Consider the following 19,052-nt stretch of genomic DNA (forward strand, 5'->3'; position numbering starts at 1 on the left):
CTCCACCTCCACCAGTCAGAACATACACCTCCACCAGTCAGACCCTCCACCCCCACCAGTCAGTACATACACCTCCACCACCCCCACCAGTCAGACCCTCCACCTCCACCAGTCAGACCCTCCACCTCCACCAGTCAGACGCTCCACCTCCACCAGTCAGACCCTCCACCCCCACCAGTCAGTACATACACACCCACCAGTCAGAACATACACCCCCACCAGTCAGAACATACACCCCCACCAGTCAGAACATACAACCCCACCAGTCAGAACATACACCCCCACCAGTCAGAACATACACCCCCGCCAGTCAGAACATACAACCCCACCAGTCAGACCCTCCACCCCCACCAGTCAGAACATACACCCCCACCAGTCAGACCCTCCACCCCCACCAGTCAGAACATACACCCCCACCAGTCAGAACATACACCCCCACCAGTCAGAACATACACCCCCACCAGTCAGAACATACACCCCCACCAGTCAGAACATACACCCCCACCAGTCAGACCCTCCACCCCCACCAGTCAGACCCTCCACCCCCACCAGTCAGAACATACACCTCCACCACCACCAGTCAGACCCTCCACCCCCACCAGTCAGAACATACACCTCCACCAGTCAGACCCTCCACCCCCACCAGTCAGTACATACACCTCCACCACCCCCACCAGTCAGACCCTCCACCTCCACCAGTCAGACCCTCCACCTCCACCAGTCAGACGCTCCACCTCCACCAGTCAGACCCTCCACCCCCACCAGTCAGTACATACACACCCACCAGTCAGAACATACACCCCCACCAGTCAGAACATACACCCCCACCAGTCAGAACATACACCCCCACCAGTCAGAACATACACCCCCGCCAGTCAGAACATACACCCCCACCAGTCAGACCCTCCACCCCCACCAGTCAGAACATACACCCCCACCAGTCAGAACATACACCCCCACCAATCAGAACATACACCCCCACCAGTCAGACCCTCCACCCCCACCAGTCAGAACATACACCCCCACCAGTCAGAACATACACCCCCACCAGTCAGAACATACACCCCCACCAGTCAGACCCTCCACCCCCACCAGTCAGAACATACACCCCCACCAGTCAGAACATACACCCCCACCAGTCAGACCCTCCACCCCCACCAGTCAGACCCTCCACCCCCACCAGTCAGAACATACACCCCAACCAGTCAGAACATACACCCCCACCAGTCAGACCCTCCACCCCCACCAGTCAGAACATACACCCCCACCAGTCAGAACATACACCCCAACCAGTCAGACCCTCCACCCCCACCAGTCAGACCCTCCACCCCCACCAGTCAGAACATGCACCCCCACCAGTCAGACCCTCCACCCCCACCAGTCAGACCATCCACCCCCACCACCACCAGTCAGACCCTCCACCACCACCACCCAGACCCTCCACCACCACCACCCAGACCCTCCACCCCCACCACCTCCAGTCAGACCATCCACCACCACTACTAGTCAGACCATCCACCCCCACCACCACCAGTCAGACCCTCCACCCCCACCAGTCAGAACATACACCTCCACCCCCACCAGTCAGAACATACACCCCCACCAGTCAGAACATACACCCCCACCAGTCAGAACATACACCCCCACCAGTCAGAACATACACCCCCACCAGTCAGAACATACACCCCCACCAGTCAGAACATACACCCCCACCAGTCAGAACATACACCCCCACCAGTCAGACCCTCCACCCCCACCAGTCAGAACATACACCCCCACCAGTCAGAACATACACCCCCACCAGTCAGACCCTCCACCCCCACCAGTCAGACCCTCCACCCCCACCAGTCAGAACATACACCCCCACCAGTCAGACCCTCCACCCCCACCAGTCAGAACATACACCCCCACCAGTCAGACCCTCCACCCCCACCAGTCAGAACATACACCCCCACCAGTCAGACCCTCCACCCCCACCAGTCAGACCCTCCACCCCCACCAGTCAGACCCTCCACCCCCACCAGTCAGAACATACACCTCCACCAGTCAGACCCTCCACCCCCACCAGTCAGTACATACACCCCCACCACCCCCACCAGTCAGACCCTCCACCTCCACCAGTCAGACCCTCCACCTCCACCAGTCAGACGCTCCACCTCCACCAGTCAGACCCTCCACCCCCACCAGTCAGAACATACACCCCCACCAGTCAGAACATACACCCCCACCAGTCAGAACATACACCCCCACCAGTCAGAACATACACCCCCACCAGTCAGACCCTCCACCCCCACCAGTCAGAACATACACCCCCACCAGTCAGAACATACACCCCCACCAGTCAGAAAATACACCCCCACCAGTCAGGCCCTCCACCCCCACCAGTCAGAACATACACCCCCACCAGTCAGAACATACACCCCCACCAGTCAGACCCTCCACCCCCACCAGTCAGACCCTCCACCCCCACCAGTCAGAACATACACCTCCACCCCCACCAGTCAGAACATACACCCCCACCAGTCAGACCCTCCACCCCCACCAGTCAGACCATCCACCCCCACCACCACCAGTCAGACCCTCCACCACCACCACCCAGACCCTCCACCCCCACCACCTCCAGTCAGACCATCCACCACCACTACTAGTCAGACCATCCACCCCCACCACCACCAGTCAGACCCTCCACCCCCACCAGTCAGAACATACACCCCCACCAGTCAGACCCTCCACCCCCACCAGTCAGACCCTCCACCCCCACCAGTCAGAACATACACCTCCACCCCCACCAGTCAGAACATACACCCCCACCAGTCAGACCCTCCACCCCCACCAGTCAGACCATCCACCCCCACCACCACCAGTCAGACCCTCCACCACCACCACCCAGACCCTCCACCCCCACCACCTCCAGTCAGACCATCCACCACCACTACTAGTCAGACCATCCACCCCCACCACCACCAGTCAGACCCTCCACCCCCACCAGTCAGAACATACACCTCCACCAGTCAGACCCTCCACCCCCACCAGTCAGTACATACACCTCCACCACCCCCACCAGTCAGACCCTCCACCTCCACCAGTCAGACCCTCCACCTCCACCAGTCAGACGCTCCACCTCCACCAGTCAGACCCTCCACCCCCACCAGTCAGAACATACACCCCCACCAGTCAGAACATACACCCCCACCAGTCAGAACATACACCCCCGCCAGTCAGAACATACAACCCCACCAGTCAGACCCTCCACCCCCACCAGTCAGAACATACACCCCCACCAGTCAGACCCTCCACCCCCACCAGTCAGAACATACACCTCCACCCCCACCAGTCAGAACATACACCCCCACCAGTCAGAACATACACCCCCACCAGTCAGAACATACACCCCCACCAGTCAGACCCTCCACCCCCACCAGTCAGAACATACACCCCCACCAGTCAGAACATACACCCCCACCAGTCAGACCCTCCACCCCCACCAGTCAGAACATACACCCCCACCAGTCAGAACACACACCCCCACCAGTCAGACCCTCCACCCCCACCAGTCAGACCCTCCACCCCCACCAGTCAGAACATACACCCCCACCAGTCAGACCCTCCACCCCCACCAGTCAGAACATACACCTCCACCCCCACCAGTCAGAACATACACCCCCACCAGTCAGACCCTCCACCCCCACCAGTCAGACACTCCACCCCCACCAGTCAGACCCTCCACCCCCACCAGTCAGACCCTCCACCCCCACCAGTCAGAACATACACCCCCACCAGTCAGAACATACAACCCCACCAGTCAGACCCTCCACCCCCACCAGTCAGAACATACACCTCCACCCCCACCAGTCAGAACATACACCCCCACCAGTCAGACCCTCCACCCCCACCAGTCAGAACATACACCACCACCAGTCAGACCCTCCACCCCCACCAGTCAGACCCTCCACCCCCACCAGTCAGAACATACACCCCCACCAGTCAGACCCTCCACCCCCACCAGTCAGAACATACACCTCCACCCCCACCAGTCAGAACATACACCCCCACCAGTCAGACCCTCCACCCCCACCAGTCAGACCATCCACCCCCACCACCACCAGTCAGACCCTCCACCACCACCACCCAGACCCTCCACCCCCACCACCTCCAGTCAGACCATCCACCACCACTACTAGTCAGACCATCCACCCCCACCACCACCAGTCAGACCCTCCACCCCCACCAGTCAGAACATACACCTCCACCAGTCAGACCCTCCACCTCCACCAGTCAGACGCTCCACCTCCACCAGTCAGACCCTCCACCCCCACCAGTCAGTACATACACACCCACCAGTCAGAACATACACCCCCACCAGTCAGAACATACACCCCCACCAGTCAGACCCTCCACCCCCACCAGTCAGAACATACACCCCCACCAGTCAGACCCTCCACCCCCACCAGTCAGACCCTCCACCCCCACCAGTCAGACCCTCCACCCCCACCAGTCAGAACATACACCCCCACCAGTCAGAACATACACCCCCACCAGTCAGACCCTCCACCCCCACCAGTCAGACCCTCCACCCCCACCAGTCAGACCCTCCACCCCCACCAGTCCGAACATACACCTCCACCCCCACCAGTCAGAACATACACCCCCACCAGTCAGACCATCCACCCCCACCACCACCAGTCAGACCCTCCACCACCACCACCCAGACCCTCCACCCCCACCACCACTACTAGTCAGACCATCCACCCCCACCAGTCAGACCCTCCACCCCCACCAGTCAGACCCTCCACCCCCACCAGTCAGACCCTCCACCCACACCAGTCAGAACCTCCACCCCCACCAGTCAGAACATACACCTCCACCCCCACCAGTCAGAACATACACCCCCACCAGTCAGACCCTCCACCCCCACCAGTCAGACCCTCCACCCCCACCAGTCAGAACATACACCTCTACCCCCACCAGTCAGAACATACACCTCCACCCCCACCGGTCAGAACATACACCCCCACCAGTCAGACCCTCCACCCCCACCAGTCAGAACATACACCTCCACCCCCACCAGTCAGAACATACACCCCCACCACCCCCACCAGTCAGACCCTCCACCCTCACCAGTCAGAACATACACCCCCACCAGTCAGAACATACACCCCCACCAGTCAGACCCTCCACCCCCACCAGTCAGAACATACACCCCCACCAGTCAGACCCTCCACCCCCACCAGTCAGAACATACACCTCCACCAGTCAGACCCTCCACCACCACCAGTCAGACCCTCCACCCCCACCAGTCAGACCCTCCACCCCCACCAGTCAGAACATACACCCCCACCAGTCAGACCCTCCACCCCCACCAGTCAGAACATACACCCCCACCAGTCAGACCCTCCACCCCCACCAGTCAGAACATACACCTCCACCAGTCAGACCCTCCACCCCCACCAGTCAGAACATACACCCCCACCAGTCAGAACATACACCCCCACCACCCCCACCAGTCAGACCCTCCACCCCCACCAGTCAGACCCTCCACCCCCACCAGTCAGAACATACACCCCCACCAGTCAGAACATACACCCCCACCAGTCAGAACATACACCCCCACCACCCCCACCAGTCAGACCCTCCACCCCCACCAGTCAGAACATACACCCCCACCAGTCAGACCCTCCACCCCCACCAGTCAGAACATACACCCCCACCAGTCAGAACATACACCCCCACCAGTCAGACCCTCCACCCCCACCAGTCAGAACATACACCCCCACCAGTCAGAACATACACCCCCACCACCCCCACCAGTCAGACCCTCCACCCCCACCAGTCAGAACATACACCCCCACCAGTCAGACCCTCCACCCCCACCAGTCAGAACATACACCCCCACCAGTCAGAACATACACCCCCACCAGTCAGAACATACACCCCCACCACCCCCACCAGTCAGACCCTCCACCCCCACCAGTCAGAACATACACCCCCACCAGTCAGACCCTCCACCCCCACCAGTCAGAACATACACCCCCACCAGTCAGAACATACACCCCCACCAGTCAGACCCTCCACCCCCACCAGTCAGAACATACACCCCCACCAGTCAGACCCTCCACCCCCACCAGTCAGAACATACACCTCCACCAGTCAGACCCTCCACCACCACCAGTCAGACCCTCCACCCCCACCAGTCAGACCCTCCACCCCCACCAGTCAGAACATACACCCCCACCAGTCAGACCCTCCACCCCCACCAGTCAGAACATACACCCCCACCAGTCAGACCCTCCACCCCCACCAGTCAGAACATACACCTCCACCAGTCAGACCCTCCACCCCCACCAGTCAGAACATACACCCCCACCAGTCAGAACATACACCCCCACCACCCCCACCAGTCAGACCCTCCACCCCCACCAGTCAGAACATACACCCCCACCAGTCAGACCCTCCACCCCCACCAGTCAGAACATACACCCCCACCAGTCAGAACATACACCCCCACCAGTCAGAACATACACCCCCACCAGTCAGAACATACACCCCCACCACCCCCACCAGTCAGACCCTCCACCCCCACCAGTCAGAACATACACCCCCACCAGTCAGACCCTCCACCCCCACCAGTCAGAACATACACCCCCACCAGTCAGACCCTCCACCCCCACCAGTCAGACCCTCCACCCCCACCAGTCAGAACATACACCCCCACCAGTCGTACACCATAGCATCAGGTTCCATAACCCTGCAGCTCTTCTGTTCCAGGGGTCAAAAATGTCACCAAATATCGAATTTGATTAAATATACTATTTATTCCCTAGTAAAAAGGATACAAAATCATACCAATACACAGTCAGTGAATTTCATATTCATACATATCAAAAACATGTGCTATTGAACACAATGATTCCCTTAAAGAGACTCCCTCTGTCCAACTCTGGAAATGGAGACTAACGGAAGAACTGGCTGTTGAACGACAGTCTCCTCATCTGAAATGATGGGAAAGGATAGGTAGCAGTTCAAGAGATGCTAACGCTGGCAGTTCAAGAGATGCTTAACGCTGGCAGTTCAAGAGATGCTAATGCTGGCAGTTCAAGAGATTCTAATGCTGGCAGTTCAAGAGATGCTAACGCTGGCAGTTCAAGAGATGCTTAACGCTGGCAGTTCAAGAGATGCTAATGCTGGCAGTTCAAGAGATGCTAATGCTGGCAGTTCAAGAGATGCTAATGCTGGCAGTTCAAGAGATGCTAATGCTGGCAGTTCAAGAGATGCTAATGCTGGCAGTTCAAGAGATGCTAATGCTAGCAGTTCAAGAGATTCTAATGCTGGCAGTTCAAGAGATCGCAAAAGAGCGAGAGAAAAGGAGAGGGAGGTTGAGTAGATTCACCTATTATGTAGATGTTAACCTAGATAGGGAGGTTGAGTACAGAACAGAAAATCATTTATAGAGCACGACCAATAGGATGAAAATCGACATTTGACAATTGCTAATTTTGGATGGCAATTTACGAGACTTCAGTGTGGAAAAATTACACTTTAATTTCTCCGATGTAAAACACTCAAATCAACATCAGTAAGTTGTGTGTGTGTGTGTGTGTGTGTGTGTTCCCCAAAAAAGAAACCCCCATCATTCAGGCTCTAATCATTTCTAGCCAGAGCAAAGAAGACAGAAATAAACAGACAAGTAGTTTAATCAGGAGACAGTCCAAGGGCATTCCATTCACACCGAGCATAGAGGGAGAGAGAACAAAAATCCATTAAAGAAGACATGTGGCTTAGAGTCCCACTGAGGTGATGATCTGGGTCAGGACGCCTGTCATGCAGCAGTCCTGTGCTCCTGTCCCTGTGTACAATAGATAGATGGCCCAGCCATTGTAGGGGCTCTGGCTCTGCCCCATGACCAGAGAGCTGCTCGCTCAGACAGAGCCGGGGCAAAGGTCATGTCATGGCTGTCACCTCTGTACTGAGGTCCTACTGGACCCCCCCAGGCTCTGCTTTACCCTACCCTGCCTCAACCTCTGACCTTTAGCCTCTGGCTCTGAGTCACTGAGTTCCAGGTCAGGGCAGTATCCATCCGTCTCCTTGTAGGGTGGTGATCTGGTACCACCGATTCCCTGGGGGACTCCGGGAACTGGTTTGGCCCAGGGTCGGTCCTTGGCTGATCTGGTACCACCGAGTCCCTGGGGGACTCCGGGAACTGGTTTGGCCCAGGGTCGGTCCTGGGCTGATCTGGTGCCTTTACCCTTCTGGGACACCTTGTCCCCCCGCAGGTCCTCCGTGGTCCGCACCAAGCTGACCGTCGCCTCCTTGAACGACCGGCTGAAGTGCTCCATGGTGGAATCACTGAAGCTGACTGATTGGCTGGCCTTGACCCCTGAACCCTCGCTGGTTTCCTGTTCGCTGGGGGTCTGACAAGAGCTGTCCTTCTGGACCACGCCCACCATCTTCTCCATCACGCCGTTGGATCTAGGGACGGGGCCTGTCCGCTCCTGGTCCAGTTTGCCGTTTCCATTGGAAGGGTGGCCATGTAGGGCAGGGTGGAGCGTCAACGGTTTACCCATTAGAGGCTTGCCAGTCTGTTTAATGGTCAGGGCTGAGCCCCTGGCAGCACGGTTAGTCAGTGTTGGTCCAGTGGCATTACTCCCCTCCCTACGTGACTGACCTGAAGCAGACAGCAGGCTGCCATTGGAGCACTCCTCTCTCTTGCCTCGCCCATGGAGCTGAGGCTTCCCTCCTCCTTTACCTAACCCTCCCCCCTTACCCTTCCCCAGCCCCCCCCCCTTCCCTAGCCCCTTCCCTCCCCCACTGCGTTGGTGAACGTTCCCGCTGTTATCTGGACACAGGGGGCCGTTGCCTGACTTGGAGCCGGTCTTCCCGTTACCCAGCGACACTTTGGGCATCTTCAGCGTCAGGGTGATTCTGGGAGGAGGCCGGAACAACATGCTGTCCACCGGCAGACCTGGAGAGAAAAGACCATGAGGGCCAATCAGAATTATGGGTTAGTCCCCATCTCCTCCCACACCATGAGGGCCAATCAGAATTATGGGTTATTCCCCTCTCCTCCCACACCACCATGAGGGTCAATCAGAAAGAAATGCAGTGGCCATGACTGACTACAAATGAGAGTCAATTAGAGCAGCCTAGCTCTGGGGCTAGTTAGGGGCCGTCAATAAATTACACAATGAGAAGATATCTTTTAGTTGTCTTGTTAATATGATTTTTTTACTATTTATAGTTGGTTTGAGGTTAAGTCATTGAAATTTGGAGCTATTGACATTTTATAATATTGTCCCATGTACTTTAATTTACTGATGGTCACTAACTAGCCCCATAGGGATATCGCTCCCGAGTAGTGCAGCTGACTTGCCTAGTTGAAAAAATATATAATTTTTTTAATGCATAAATGAGTATGACATCCTGGCCTATAAAGCATACTAATTTCACATACTATAAAATGTTATTTTTTCACATATCCAAAATACCCATTATGCAAGTATGGTTATTCGGATACGGCCACACACAAATCTTACCAGCGGAGATCTCCTGGCTGAGCAGTTTGACGTGGAGGTTGAAGATCTGCTCCTGGGCCTTGCTCTGAGACAGTTTCAGCTTCTCCCTCCGACTCACCATGTAACATAGGTTCCTCACCTGTAGTGGGACACAACACGGCCGTCAGGTGAGCTAACAAACACTCACCCTAAGCCACCCAGCAATCTGTCTCCATCTGGTGGCTGTTTTATAGTTTCCATCTCCCCTGGGATAAATGAATTGATTTAGAGGTCAAGCTATACAGATCTATTGTACTTGTTCTGATTATTATTCCATTTTTTGGGTTGGATCCTTGTATAATTCTTTTACATTTGATTACTTGTGTGTGGATTTAGTAAAACGTGTGTGATGGAAACAATTCTTCATTTGCCTATTTTAGCTTAACTTTGAGGGAATATCTACAGGAATTGAATTTGTTTTCTCTTCTGAGCTCTTCTGAATTGCACTCATTCCCCACCCCCAATATTCCAGCTTTTTGAAGCACTTTTATATACCCTAACCTCTTTGGCCCCCAGGCCTGACCCCTAACCTCTTTGCCCCCCAGGCCTGACCCCTAACCATTCCAGAGACCTGAGCCCTAACCTCTGTCACCCTCCCCAACACCGTAACCCTCCCCCTCCCTGTTACGGTGGCAGGTAGCCTACTCTCATTCCTTGCTTAACTTTTTACATTCTGAAGGGAAGGTTATATTATGTACGGGCCCATAACCGAATTCCTCTCCTGCAGGGAACAACACGGTGACAGATTAGTCCTGTAAGATCCTGAATTAGAACCGGCAACCCCTGGCTACCTGCCATCCCATAGAAGCACCCAACTCAGATCTTGATACGACAGAGCTCAGAGTTCATAGAACTATGCTGAACAAAAATAGAAACTCAACATCTAACAATTTTACAATTCATTCAGAAAGTATTCAGACCCCTTTTCTTTTTCCACATTTGGTTACATTACAGCCTTATTCTAAAATGGATGAAATACAATGTTTTCCCCTTGTCAATCTACACACAACACCCCATAATGACATCACAACACCCCATAATGACATCACAATACCCCATAATGACATCACAACACCCCATAATGACATCACAACACCCCATAATGACATCACAACACCCCATAATGACATCACAACACCCCATAATGACAAAGCAAATACAGGTAAAAAAATAAAATTGCAAATGTATTCAATATAAAAAACTGAAATATGACATTTACATAAGTATTCAGACCCTTTACTCAGTACTTTGGGGTGAAGGTGAACCTGTGGTTCTTGGTGGTTCCAAACTTCTATTTAAGAATGGGAGGCCACTGTGTTCTTGGGGACCTTCAATGCTGAAATGCACTGTCAACTGTGGGACATTACATAGACAGGTGTGTCTTTCCAAATCATGTCCAATCAATTGAATTTACCACAGGTGGACTCCAATGAAGTTGTAGAAACATCTCAAGGATGATCAATGGAAACAGGATGCACCTGAGCTCAATTTCGAGTCTCGTAGCAAAGGGTCTGAATACTTATTTAAATACCGTTTCTGTTTTTTAAGATACATTTACACAAATATCTAAAAACCTGTTTTTGCTTTGTCATTATGGGATACTGAGTGTAGATTGATGAGGATAAAAAAAATGTGAATAAAGTCTAACATAACAAAATGTGGAAAAAGGGGGAAGGGCTCTGAATAATTTTGAACGTACTCTATATGGATATCAGTCAATTGAAATAAATAAGGCTCTAATTTATGGATTTCACATGACTGGGTAGGGGGGCGCAGCCATGGGTGGGCCTAGGAAGGCATAGGCCCACCCACTGGGGAGCCAGGCCCAGCCAATCAGAATGCGTTTTTCCATCACAAAAGGGCTTTATTACAGACAGAAATACTCCTCAGTTTCATCAACTGGCTGATCTCAGACGATCCCGCAGGTGAAGAAGCCGGATGTGGAGGTCCTGGGGTTGAGGCCGGTTGGACATACTGCCAAATTCTCTAAAATGACGTTGGGAGGCAGCTTATGGTAGAGAAATGAAAATTAAATTCTCTGGCAAAAGCTCTGGTGGACATTCCTGCAGTCAACATGTCAATTGCACGCTCCCTCAAAACTTGAGACATCTGTGGCATTGTGTTGTGTGATAAAACTGCCCATTTTAGAGTGTTCTTTATTGTCCCCAGCACAAGGTGCACCTATGTAAACGATCATGCTGTTAAATCAGCTTCTTGATATGCCACACCTGTCAGGTGAATGGATTATCTTGGCAAAGGAGAAATGCTCACTGACAGGGATGTAAACTAAGTCATCCACAAAATTTTAGCGACATTTTTTGTGCGTATGGAACATTTCTGGTATCTTAAATTTCAACACTTTACATGTTGCGTTTATATTTGGGTTCAGTGTAGTATAATTTACAACGTATATAAAAGTATCATCTGGGGTGCATGACCATCCATCCGTATGTGTGGATAACGTCTTCTAAAAAATAGAGTTGGCCCCCCACCCCCATTAGCCCTCAGAAGAGCCTCAATTCGTCGGGGCATGGACTCCACAAGGCGGTAAAGCGTTCCACAGGATGTTGACTCCGATGCTTCCCACAGTTGTGTCAAGTTGGCTTGATTTCCTTTGGGTGGTGGACCATTCTTGATACACACGGGAAAGGATTGAGTGTGAAAAACCCAGCAGCATTGCAGTTCTAGACACAAACCGGTGCGCCTGGCGCCTGCAACCATTCCCCGTTCAAAGGCACTTAAATCTTTTGTCTTGTCCATTCACCCTCTGAATAGCACACATACTCTACCGTTCAAAAGTTTGGGGTCACTTACAAATGTCCAAAATGTCCTTTTGAAAGAAAAGCATATTTTTGGTCCATTAAAATAACTATTGTTGTTGGAAACGGCTGATTTTAGATGTAGATAGATATAGATGTACATACATGTGCGCAACCATAACTCCTGTGTTCCACGTTGTTAGCTAATCCAAATTTCTGACATGAAATAGCCTTCATTTCTCAGAACAAGAATAGACTGACGAGTTTCAGAAAAAAGGTCTTTGTTTCAGGGCCATTTTGAGCCTGGAATCGAACCCACAAATGCCGATGCTCCAGATACTCAACTAGTCTAAAGAAGGACAGTTTTATTGCTTCTTTAATCAGAACAACAGTTTTCAGCTGTGTTAACATAATTGCAAAAGGGTTTTCTAATGATCAATTAGCCATTCAAAATGATAAACTTGGATTAGCTAACACAACGTGTCATTGGAACACAGGAGTGATAGTTTCTGATAATGGGCCTCTGTACGCCTATGTAGATATTCCATAAAAAATCAGCCGTTTCCAGCTACAATAGTCATTTACAACATTAACAATGTCTACACTGTATTTCTGATCAATTTGATGTTATTTTAATGGACAATTTGCTTTTCTTTCAAAAACAATTACATTTAAAGTGACCAAACTGTAGAACGGTAGTGTACACAAACCATGTTTCAACTGTCTCAAAGCTTAAATATCCTCCTTTAACCTGTTAGAGCTCTAGGGGCGCTATTTCATTTTTGGATAAAAAACGTTCCCGTTTTAAGCGCGATATTTTGTCACGAAAAGATGCTCGACTATGCATATTCTTGACAGTTTTGGAAAGAAAACACTCTGAAGTTTCAGAATCTGCAAAGATTTTGTCTGTAAGTGCCCCAGAACTCATTCTACAGGCGAAACCAAGATGATGCATCACCCAGGAATTAGCAGAATTTCTGATGCTCTGTTTTCCATTCTCTCCTTATATGGCTGTGATTGCGCAACAAATGAGCCTACACTTTCTGTCGTTCGCCCAAGGTCTTAGCAGCATTGTGACGTATTTGTAGGCATATCATTGGAAGATTGACCATAAGAGACTACATTTTCCAAGTGTCCGCCTGGTGTCCTGCGTCGAATTCGGTGCGCAATTGCCAGCTGCTTCTACTTTACCATTTGATTCAGGGGAGAAAGCATGTGTCCAAGAACGATGTATCAATGAAGAGATATGTGAAAAACACCTTGATGATTGATTCTAAACAACGTTTGCCATGTTTTCAGTCGATATTATGGAGTTAATTTGGAAAAAAGTTTGCGTTTTGAGGACTGAATTTATGGATTTTTTTTGGTAGCCAAATGTGATGTATAAAACGGAGCTATTTCTAATACACAAGGAATCTTTTTGGAAAAACTGAGCATCTGCTATCTAACTGAGAGTATCCTCATTGAAAACATCAGAAGTTCTTCAAAGGTAAATGATTTTATTTGAAGGCTTTTATGTTTTTGTTAATGTTGCGTGCTGGATGCTAACGCTAATGCTAACGCTAAATGCTAACGCGAAATGCTAACTCTAGCTAGCTACTTTTACACAAATGATTGTTTTCCTATGGTTGAGAAGCATATTTTGAAAATCTGAGATGACAGTGTTGTTTACAAAAGGCTAAGCTTGAGAGATGGCATATTTATTTCATTTCATTTGCGATTTTCATAAATAGTTAACGTTGTGTTATGCTAATGAGCTTGCTGATAGATTTACACAATCCTGGATACAGGGGTTTTTTCATAGCTAAACGTGACGCAGAAAATGGAGCGATTTGTCCTAAACAAATAATCTTTCAGGAAAAACTGAACATTTGCTATCTGAGAGTCTCCTCATTGAAAACATCTGAAGTTCTTCAAAGGTAAATGATTTTTTTGAATGCTTTTCTGTTTTTTTGTGTAAATGTTGCCAGCTGAATGCTAATGCTAAATGCTACGTTAGCCATCAATACTGTTACACAAATGCTTGTTTTGCAATGGTTGAGAAGCATATTTTGAAAATCTGAGATGACAGAGAGCTAGCATATTTATTTCATTTCATTTGCGATTTTCATGAATAGTTAACGTTGCGTTATGGTAATGAGCTTGAGTCTGTATTCACGAACCCGGATCCGGGATGGGGAGATCAGAAAGGTTAACCCGTCTCCTCCCCTTCATCTACACTGACGTGGAATTAACAAGTGACATAAATAAGGGATCAAGGTCGGTCTGTCATGGAAAAAGCAGGTGTTCTTTATGCTTGTATACTCCGTGTATATCTATATTAAATACAATATAAGTAATACTAACCCTCTCTAAGTCCTGTCGGAGGTGCATGAACATCCTCATCCGTGTGTGGATGCTGTCTTCATGAGGCAACAGCAGCAGGTTACCCTCCTCCTCACTAGGGGGCAGCAGAGCACGGTTGAAGTTGCTCTTCCTCTTCAGTTTCCAGTACTGGTAGATGAAGTCCAGCAGGCTGGGAGGGAGGCCCAGGTTCAGGGCCAGCTCCTCAGGGTGAATCAGAGTAGAAAACTCCTCCTCTAGTTCTAGCAACCTCTGGGCCCTCAGGCCCCCCCTCTCTGGGTCTACGGGGGGTTTGGACCGGGCCGGACTGAGACCGGAGCCGGGCTCCCCTGCCTTGGACTGCTTGCTGTGGGATGGCTGACAGGGGCTGAGGCCGGGGGCTGGTGGGTCGGAGGAGGCCTGGTTCTTGGGCTTGCTGTGCTTCAGGCAGTAGGACCTGAACTTCACCTCGTCTCCTTCATCCAGGACAGTCTTCATCTCCAGGCTGTGCTCGAAGGCACACGTCACATGGAACGGGATGGTGCAGTTCTTCACTGAGCACTGAGGGATGCAGGAGGACAAGGTTCATTAACTCAGGGGTTGTCAAAGTGAGCTCCTACAGGAGGTAGATTTCAAAATATATATAACTTTTTTTTTTGCATGTAATTTTTTAATTAATATTACTAACAAAGGCCCGAGACTTGGTTCGGATGGCCATGCACTGCCACAGTGACGCTCCTTATCTTATTTCTATCTCACTGCAGTTGTGTTCTCATTAGGAGGGGGGCCCCTGATTAATTAACTATCACAGAAGGGGTCTCTAAAAGTTTGAGAACCCCTGAGTTAATACACACTTCACGAGCCAATACAAAAGTTAAACCACACTATACTACAAACTAAGACACTACGAGTGTGAACAACAAACCAAGAGACTTGTGATATCTAGTCACCTAAATATGTTCAGAAACACACAGTCCAACCACCATACTCACCTGTATACAGGCTCCAGTCTTCAGTTTACAGAGGCTGCAGATGAGAGACCAGCGGGAGGGGGGGATGTGAGACACCTTGGTGATGGGCTCCATCCTCTCTGGACACGCGATGCTCACCTAGAGATATACGGGACCGTTAGTCAGCCAGAGATACACGGGACCGTACCGTCAGTCAGCTAGAGATAGACGGGACCGTACCGTCAGTCAGCTAGAGATACACGGGACCGTACCGTCAGTCAGCTAGAGATACACGAGACCGTACCGTCAGTCAGCTAGAGATACACGGGACCGTACCGTCAGTCAGCTAGAGATACACGAGACCGTACCGTCAGTCAGCGAGAGATACACGGGACCGTCAGTCACCTAGAGATACACGGGACCGTCAGTCAGCTAGAGATACACGGGACCGTCAGTCAGTCAGCTAGAGATACACGGGACCGTCAGTCAGCGAGAGACACACGGGACCGTCAGTCAGCGAGAGACACACGGGACCGTCAGTCAGCTAGAGATACACGGGACCGTACCGTCAGTCAGCTAGAGATACACGGGACCGTCAGTCAGCTAGAGATACACGGGACCGTACCGTCAGTCAGCGAGAGATACACAGGACCGTCAGTCAGCTAGAGATACACGGGACCGTACCGTCAGTCAGCCAGAGATACACGGGACCGTACCGTCAGTCAGCCAGAGATACAGGGACCGTACCGTCAGTCAGCGAGAGACACACAGGACCGTCAGTCAGCTAGAGATACACGGGACCGTACCGTCAGTCAGCTAGAGATACACGAGACCGTACCGTCAGTCAGCGAGAGACACACGGGACCGTACCGTCAGTCAGCTAGAGATACACGGGACCGTACCGTCAGTCAGCCAGAGATACACGAGACCGTACCGTCAGTCAGCCAGAGATACACGGGACCGTACCGTCAGTCAGCTAGAGATACACGGGACCGTCAGTCAGCTAGAGATACACGGGACCGTCAGTCAGCTAGAGATACACGGGACCGTCAGTCAGCTAGAGATACACGGGACCGTCAGTCAGCTAGAGATACACGGGACCGTCAGTCAGCTAGAGATACACGGGACCGTCAGTCAGCTAGAGATACACGGGACCGTACCGTCAGTCAGCTAGAGATACACGAGACCGTACCGTCAGTCAGCCAGAGATACACGGGACCGTACCGTCAGTCAGCTAGAGATACACGGGACCGTACCGTCAGTCAGCGAGAGATACACGGGACCGTACCGTCAGTCAGCGAGAGATACACGGGACCGTCAGTCAGCTAGAGACCGTACCGTCAGTCAGCTAGAGATACACGGGACCGTACCGTCAGTCAGCCAGAGATACACGGGACCGTACCGTCAGTCAGCCAGAGATACACGAGACCGTACCGTCAGTCAGCCAGAGATACACGGGACCGTCAGTCAGCTAGAGATACACGGGACCGTCAGTCAGCTAGAGATACACGGGACCGTCAGTCAGCTAGAGTAACACGGGACCGTCAGTCAGCTAGAGATACACGGGACCGTCAGTCAGCTAGAGATACACGGGACCGTCAGTCAGCTAGAGATACACGGGACCGTACCGTCAGCTAGAGATACACGGGACCGTCAGTCAGCTAGAGATACACGGGACCGTCAGTCAGCTAGAGATACACGGGACCGTCAGTCAGCTAGAGATACACGGGACCGTCAGTCAGCTAGAGATACACGGGACTGTCAGTCAGCTAGAGATACACGGGACCGTACCGTCAGTCAGCTAGAGATACACGAGACCGTACCGTCAGTCAGCCAGAGATACACGGGACCGTACCGTCAGTCAGCTAGAGATACACGGGACCGTCAGTCAGCGAGAGACACACGGGACCGTCAGTCAGCTAGAGATACACGGGACCGTACCGTCAGTCAGCTAGAGATACACGAGACCGTACCGTCAGTCAGCCAGAGATACACGAGACCGTACCGTCAGTCAGCTAGAGATACACGGGACCGTCAGTCAGCTAGAGATACACGGGACCGTCAGTCAGCTAGAGATACACGGGACCGTCAGTCAGCTAGAGATACACGGGACCGTCAGTCAGCTAGAGATACACGGGACCGTCAGTCAGCTAGAGATACACGGGACCGTCAGTCAGCTAGAGATACACGGGACCGTACCGTCAGTCAGCTAGAGATACACGAGACCGTACCGTCAGTCAGCCAGAGATACACGGGACCGTACCGTCAGTCAGCTAGAGATACACGGGACCGTACCGTCAGTCAGCGAGAGATACACGGGACCGTACCGTCAGTCAGCGAGAGATACACGGGACCGTCAGTCAGCTAGAGACCGTACCGTCAGTCAGCTAGAGATACACGGGACCGTACCGTCAGTCAGCCAGAGATACACGGGACCGTACCGTCAGTCAGCCAGAGATACACGAGACCGTACCGTCAGTCAGCCAGAGATACACGGGACCGTCAGTCAGCTAGAGATACACGGGACCGTCAGTCAGCTAGAGATACACGGGACCGTCAGTCAGCTAGAGTAACACGGGACCGTCAGTCAGCTAGAGATACACGGGACCGTCAGTCAGCTAGAGATACACGGGACCGTCAGTCAGCTAGAGATACACGGGACCGTACCGTCAGCTAGAGATACACGGGACCGTCAGTCAGCTAGAGATACACGGGACCGTCAGTCAGCTAGAGATACACGGGACCGTCAGTCAGCTAGAGATACACGGGACCGTCAGTCAGCTAGAGATACACGGGACTGTCAGTCAGCTAGAGATACACGGGACCGTACCGTCAGTCAGCTAGAGATACACGAGACCGTACCGTCAGTCAGCCAGAGATACACGGGACCGTACCGTCAGTCAGCTAGAGATACACGGGACCGTCAGTCAGCGAGAGACACACGGGACCGTCAGTCAGCTAGAGATACACGGGACCGTACCGTCAGTCAGCTAGAGATACACGAGACCGTACCGTCAGTCAGCCAGAGATACACGAGACCGTACCGTCAGTCAGCCAGAGATACACGGGACCGTACCGTCAGTCAGCCAGAGATACACGGGACCGTACCGTCAGTCAGCTAGAGATACACGGGACCGTCAGTCAGCTAGAGATACACGGGACCGTACCGTCAGTCAGCGAGAGATACACGGGACCGTCAGTCACCTAGAGATACACGGGACCGTCAGTCAGCTAGAGATACACGGGACCGTACCGTCAGTCAGCCAGAGATACACGGGACCGTACCGTCAGTCAGCCAGAGATACAGGGACCGTACCGTCAGTCAGCGAGAGACACACGGGACCGTCAGTCAGCTAGAGATACACGGGACCGTACCGTCAGTCAGCTAGAGATACACGAGACCGTACCGTCAGTCAGCCAGAGATACACGGGACCGTACCGTCAGTCAGCTAGAGATACACGGGACCGTACCG

General features: G+C 52.1%; 1 protein-coding gene across 4 annotated transcripts in view; it reads right to left on the minus strand.

Annotated features, from left to right (window-relative positions):
• Positions 1-6,792: 6,792 nt before the first annotated feature.
• Positions 6,793-19,052, minus strand: part of jade3 (jade family PHD finger 3) — a 36,359-nt gene continuing 24,099 nt past the window's right edge. For all 4 annotated transcript variants that reach the window (XM_036977554.2, XM_090223892.1, XM_090224311.1 and 1 more), the window contains 4 exons: positions 15,622-15,738; positions 14,654-15,190; positions 9,531-9,648; positions 6,793-8,959 (listed from right to left, as the gene is read on the minus strand). In XM_036977554.2, coding sequence (XP_036833449.2) covers positions 7,953-8,959; positions 9,531-9,648; positions 14,654-15,190; positions 15,622-15,738 — 1,779 coding nt within the window. In that variant the 3' untranslated portion in view covers positions 6,793-7,952. The remainder of the gene's footprint in view (positions 8,960-9,530; positions 9,649-14,653; positions 15,191-15,621; positions 15,739-19,052) is intronic.

Source organism: Oncorhynchus mykiss, chromosome 1, assembly GCF_057628025.1.
Source record: "Oncorhynchus mykiss isolate SJ-2025 chromosome 1, ASM5762802v1, whole genome shotgun sequence".
Lineage (NCBI taxonomy): Eukaryota > Metazoa > Chordata > Actinopteri > Salmoniformes > Salmonidae > Oncorhynchus > Oncorhynchus mykiss.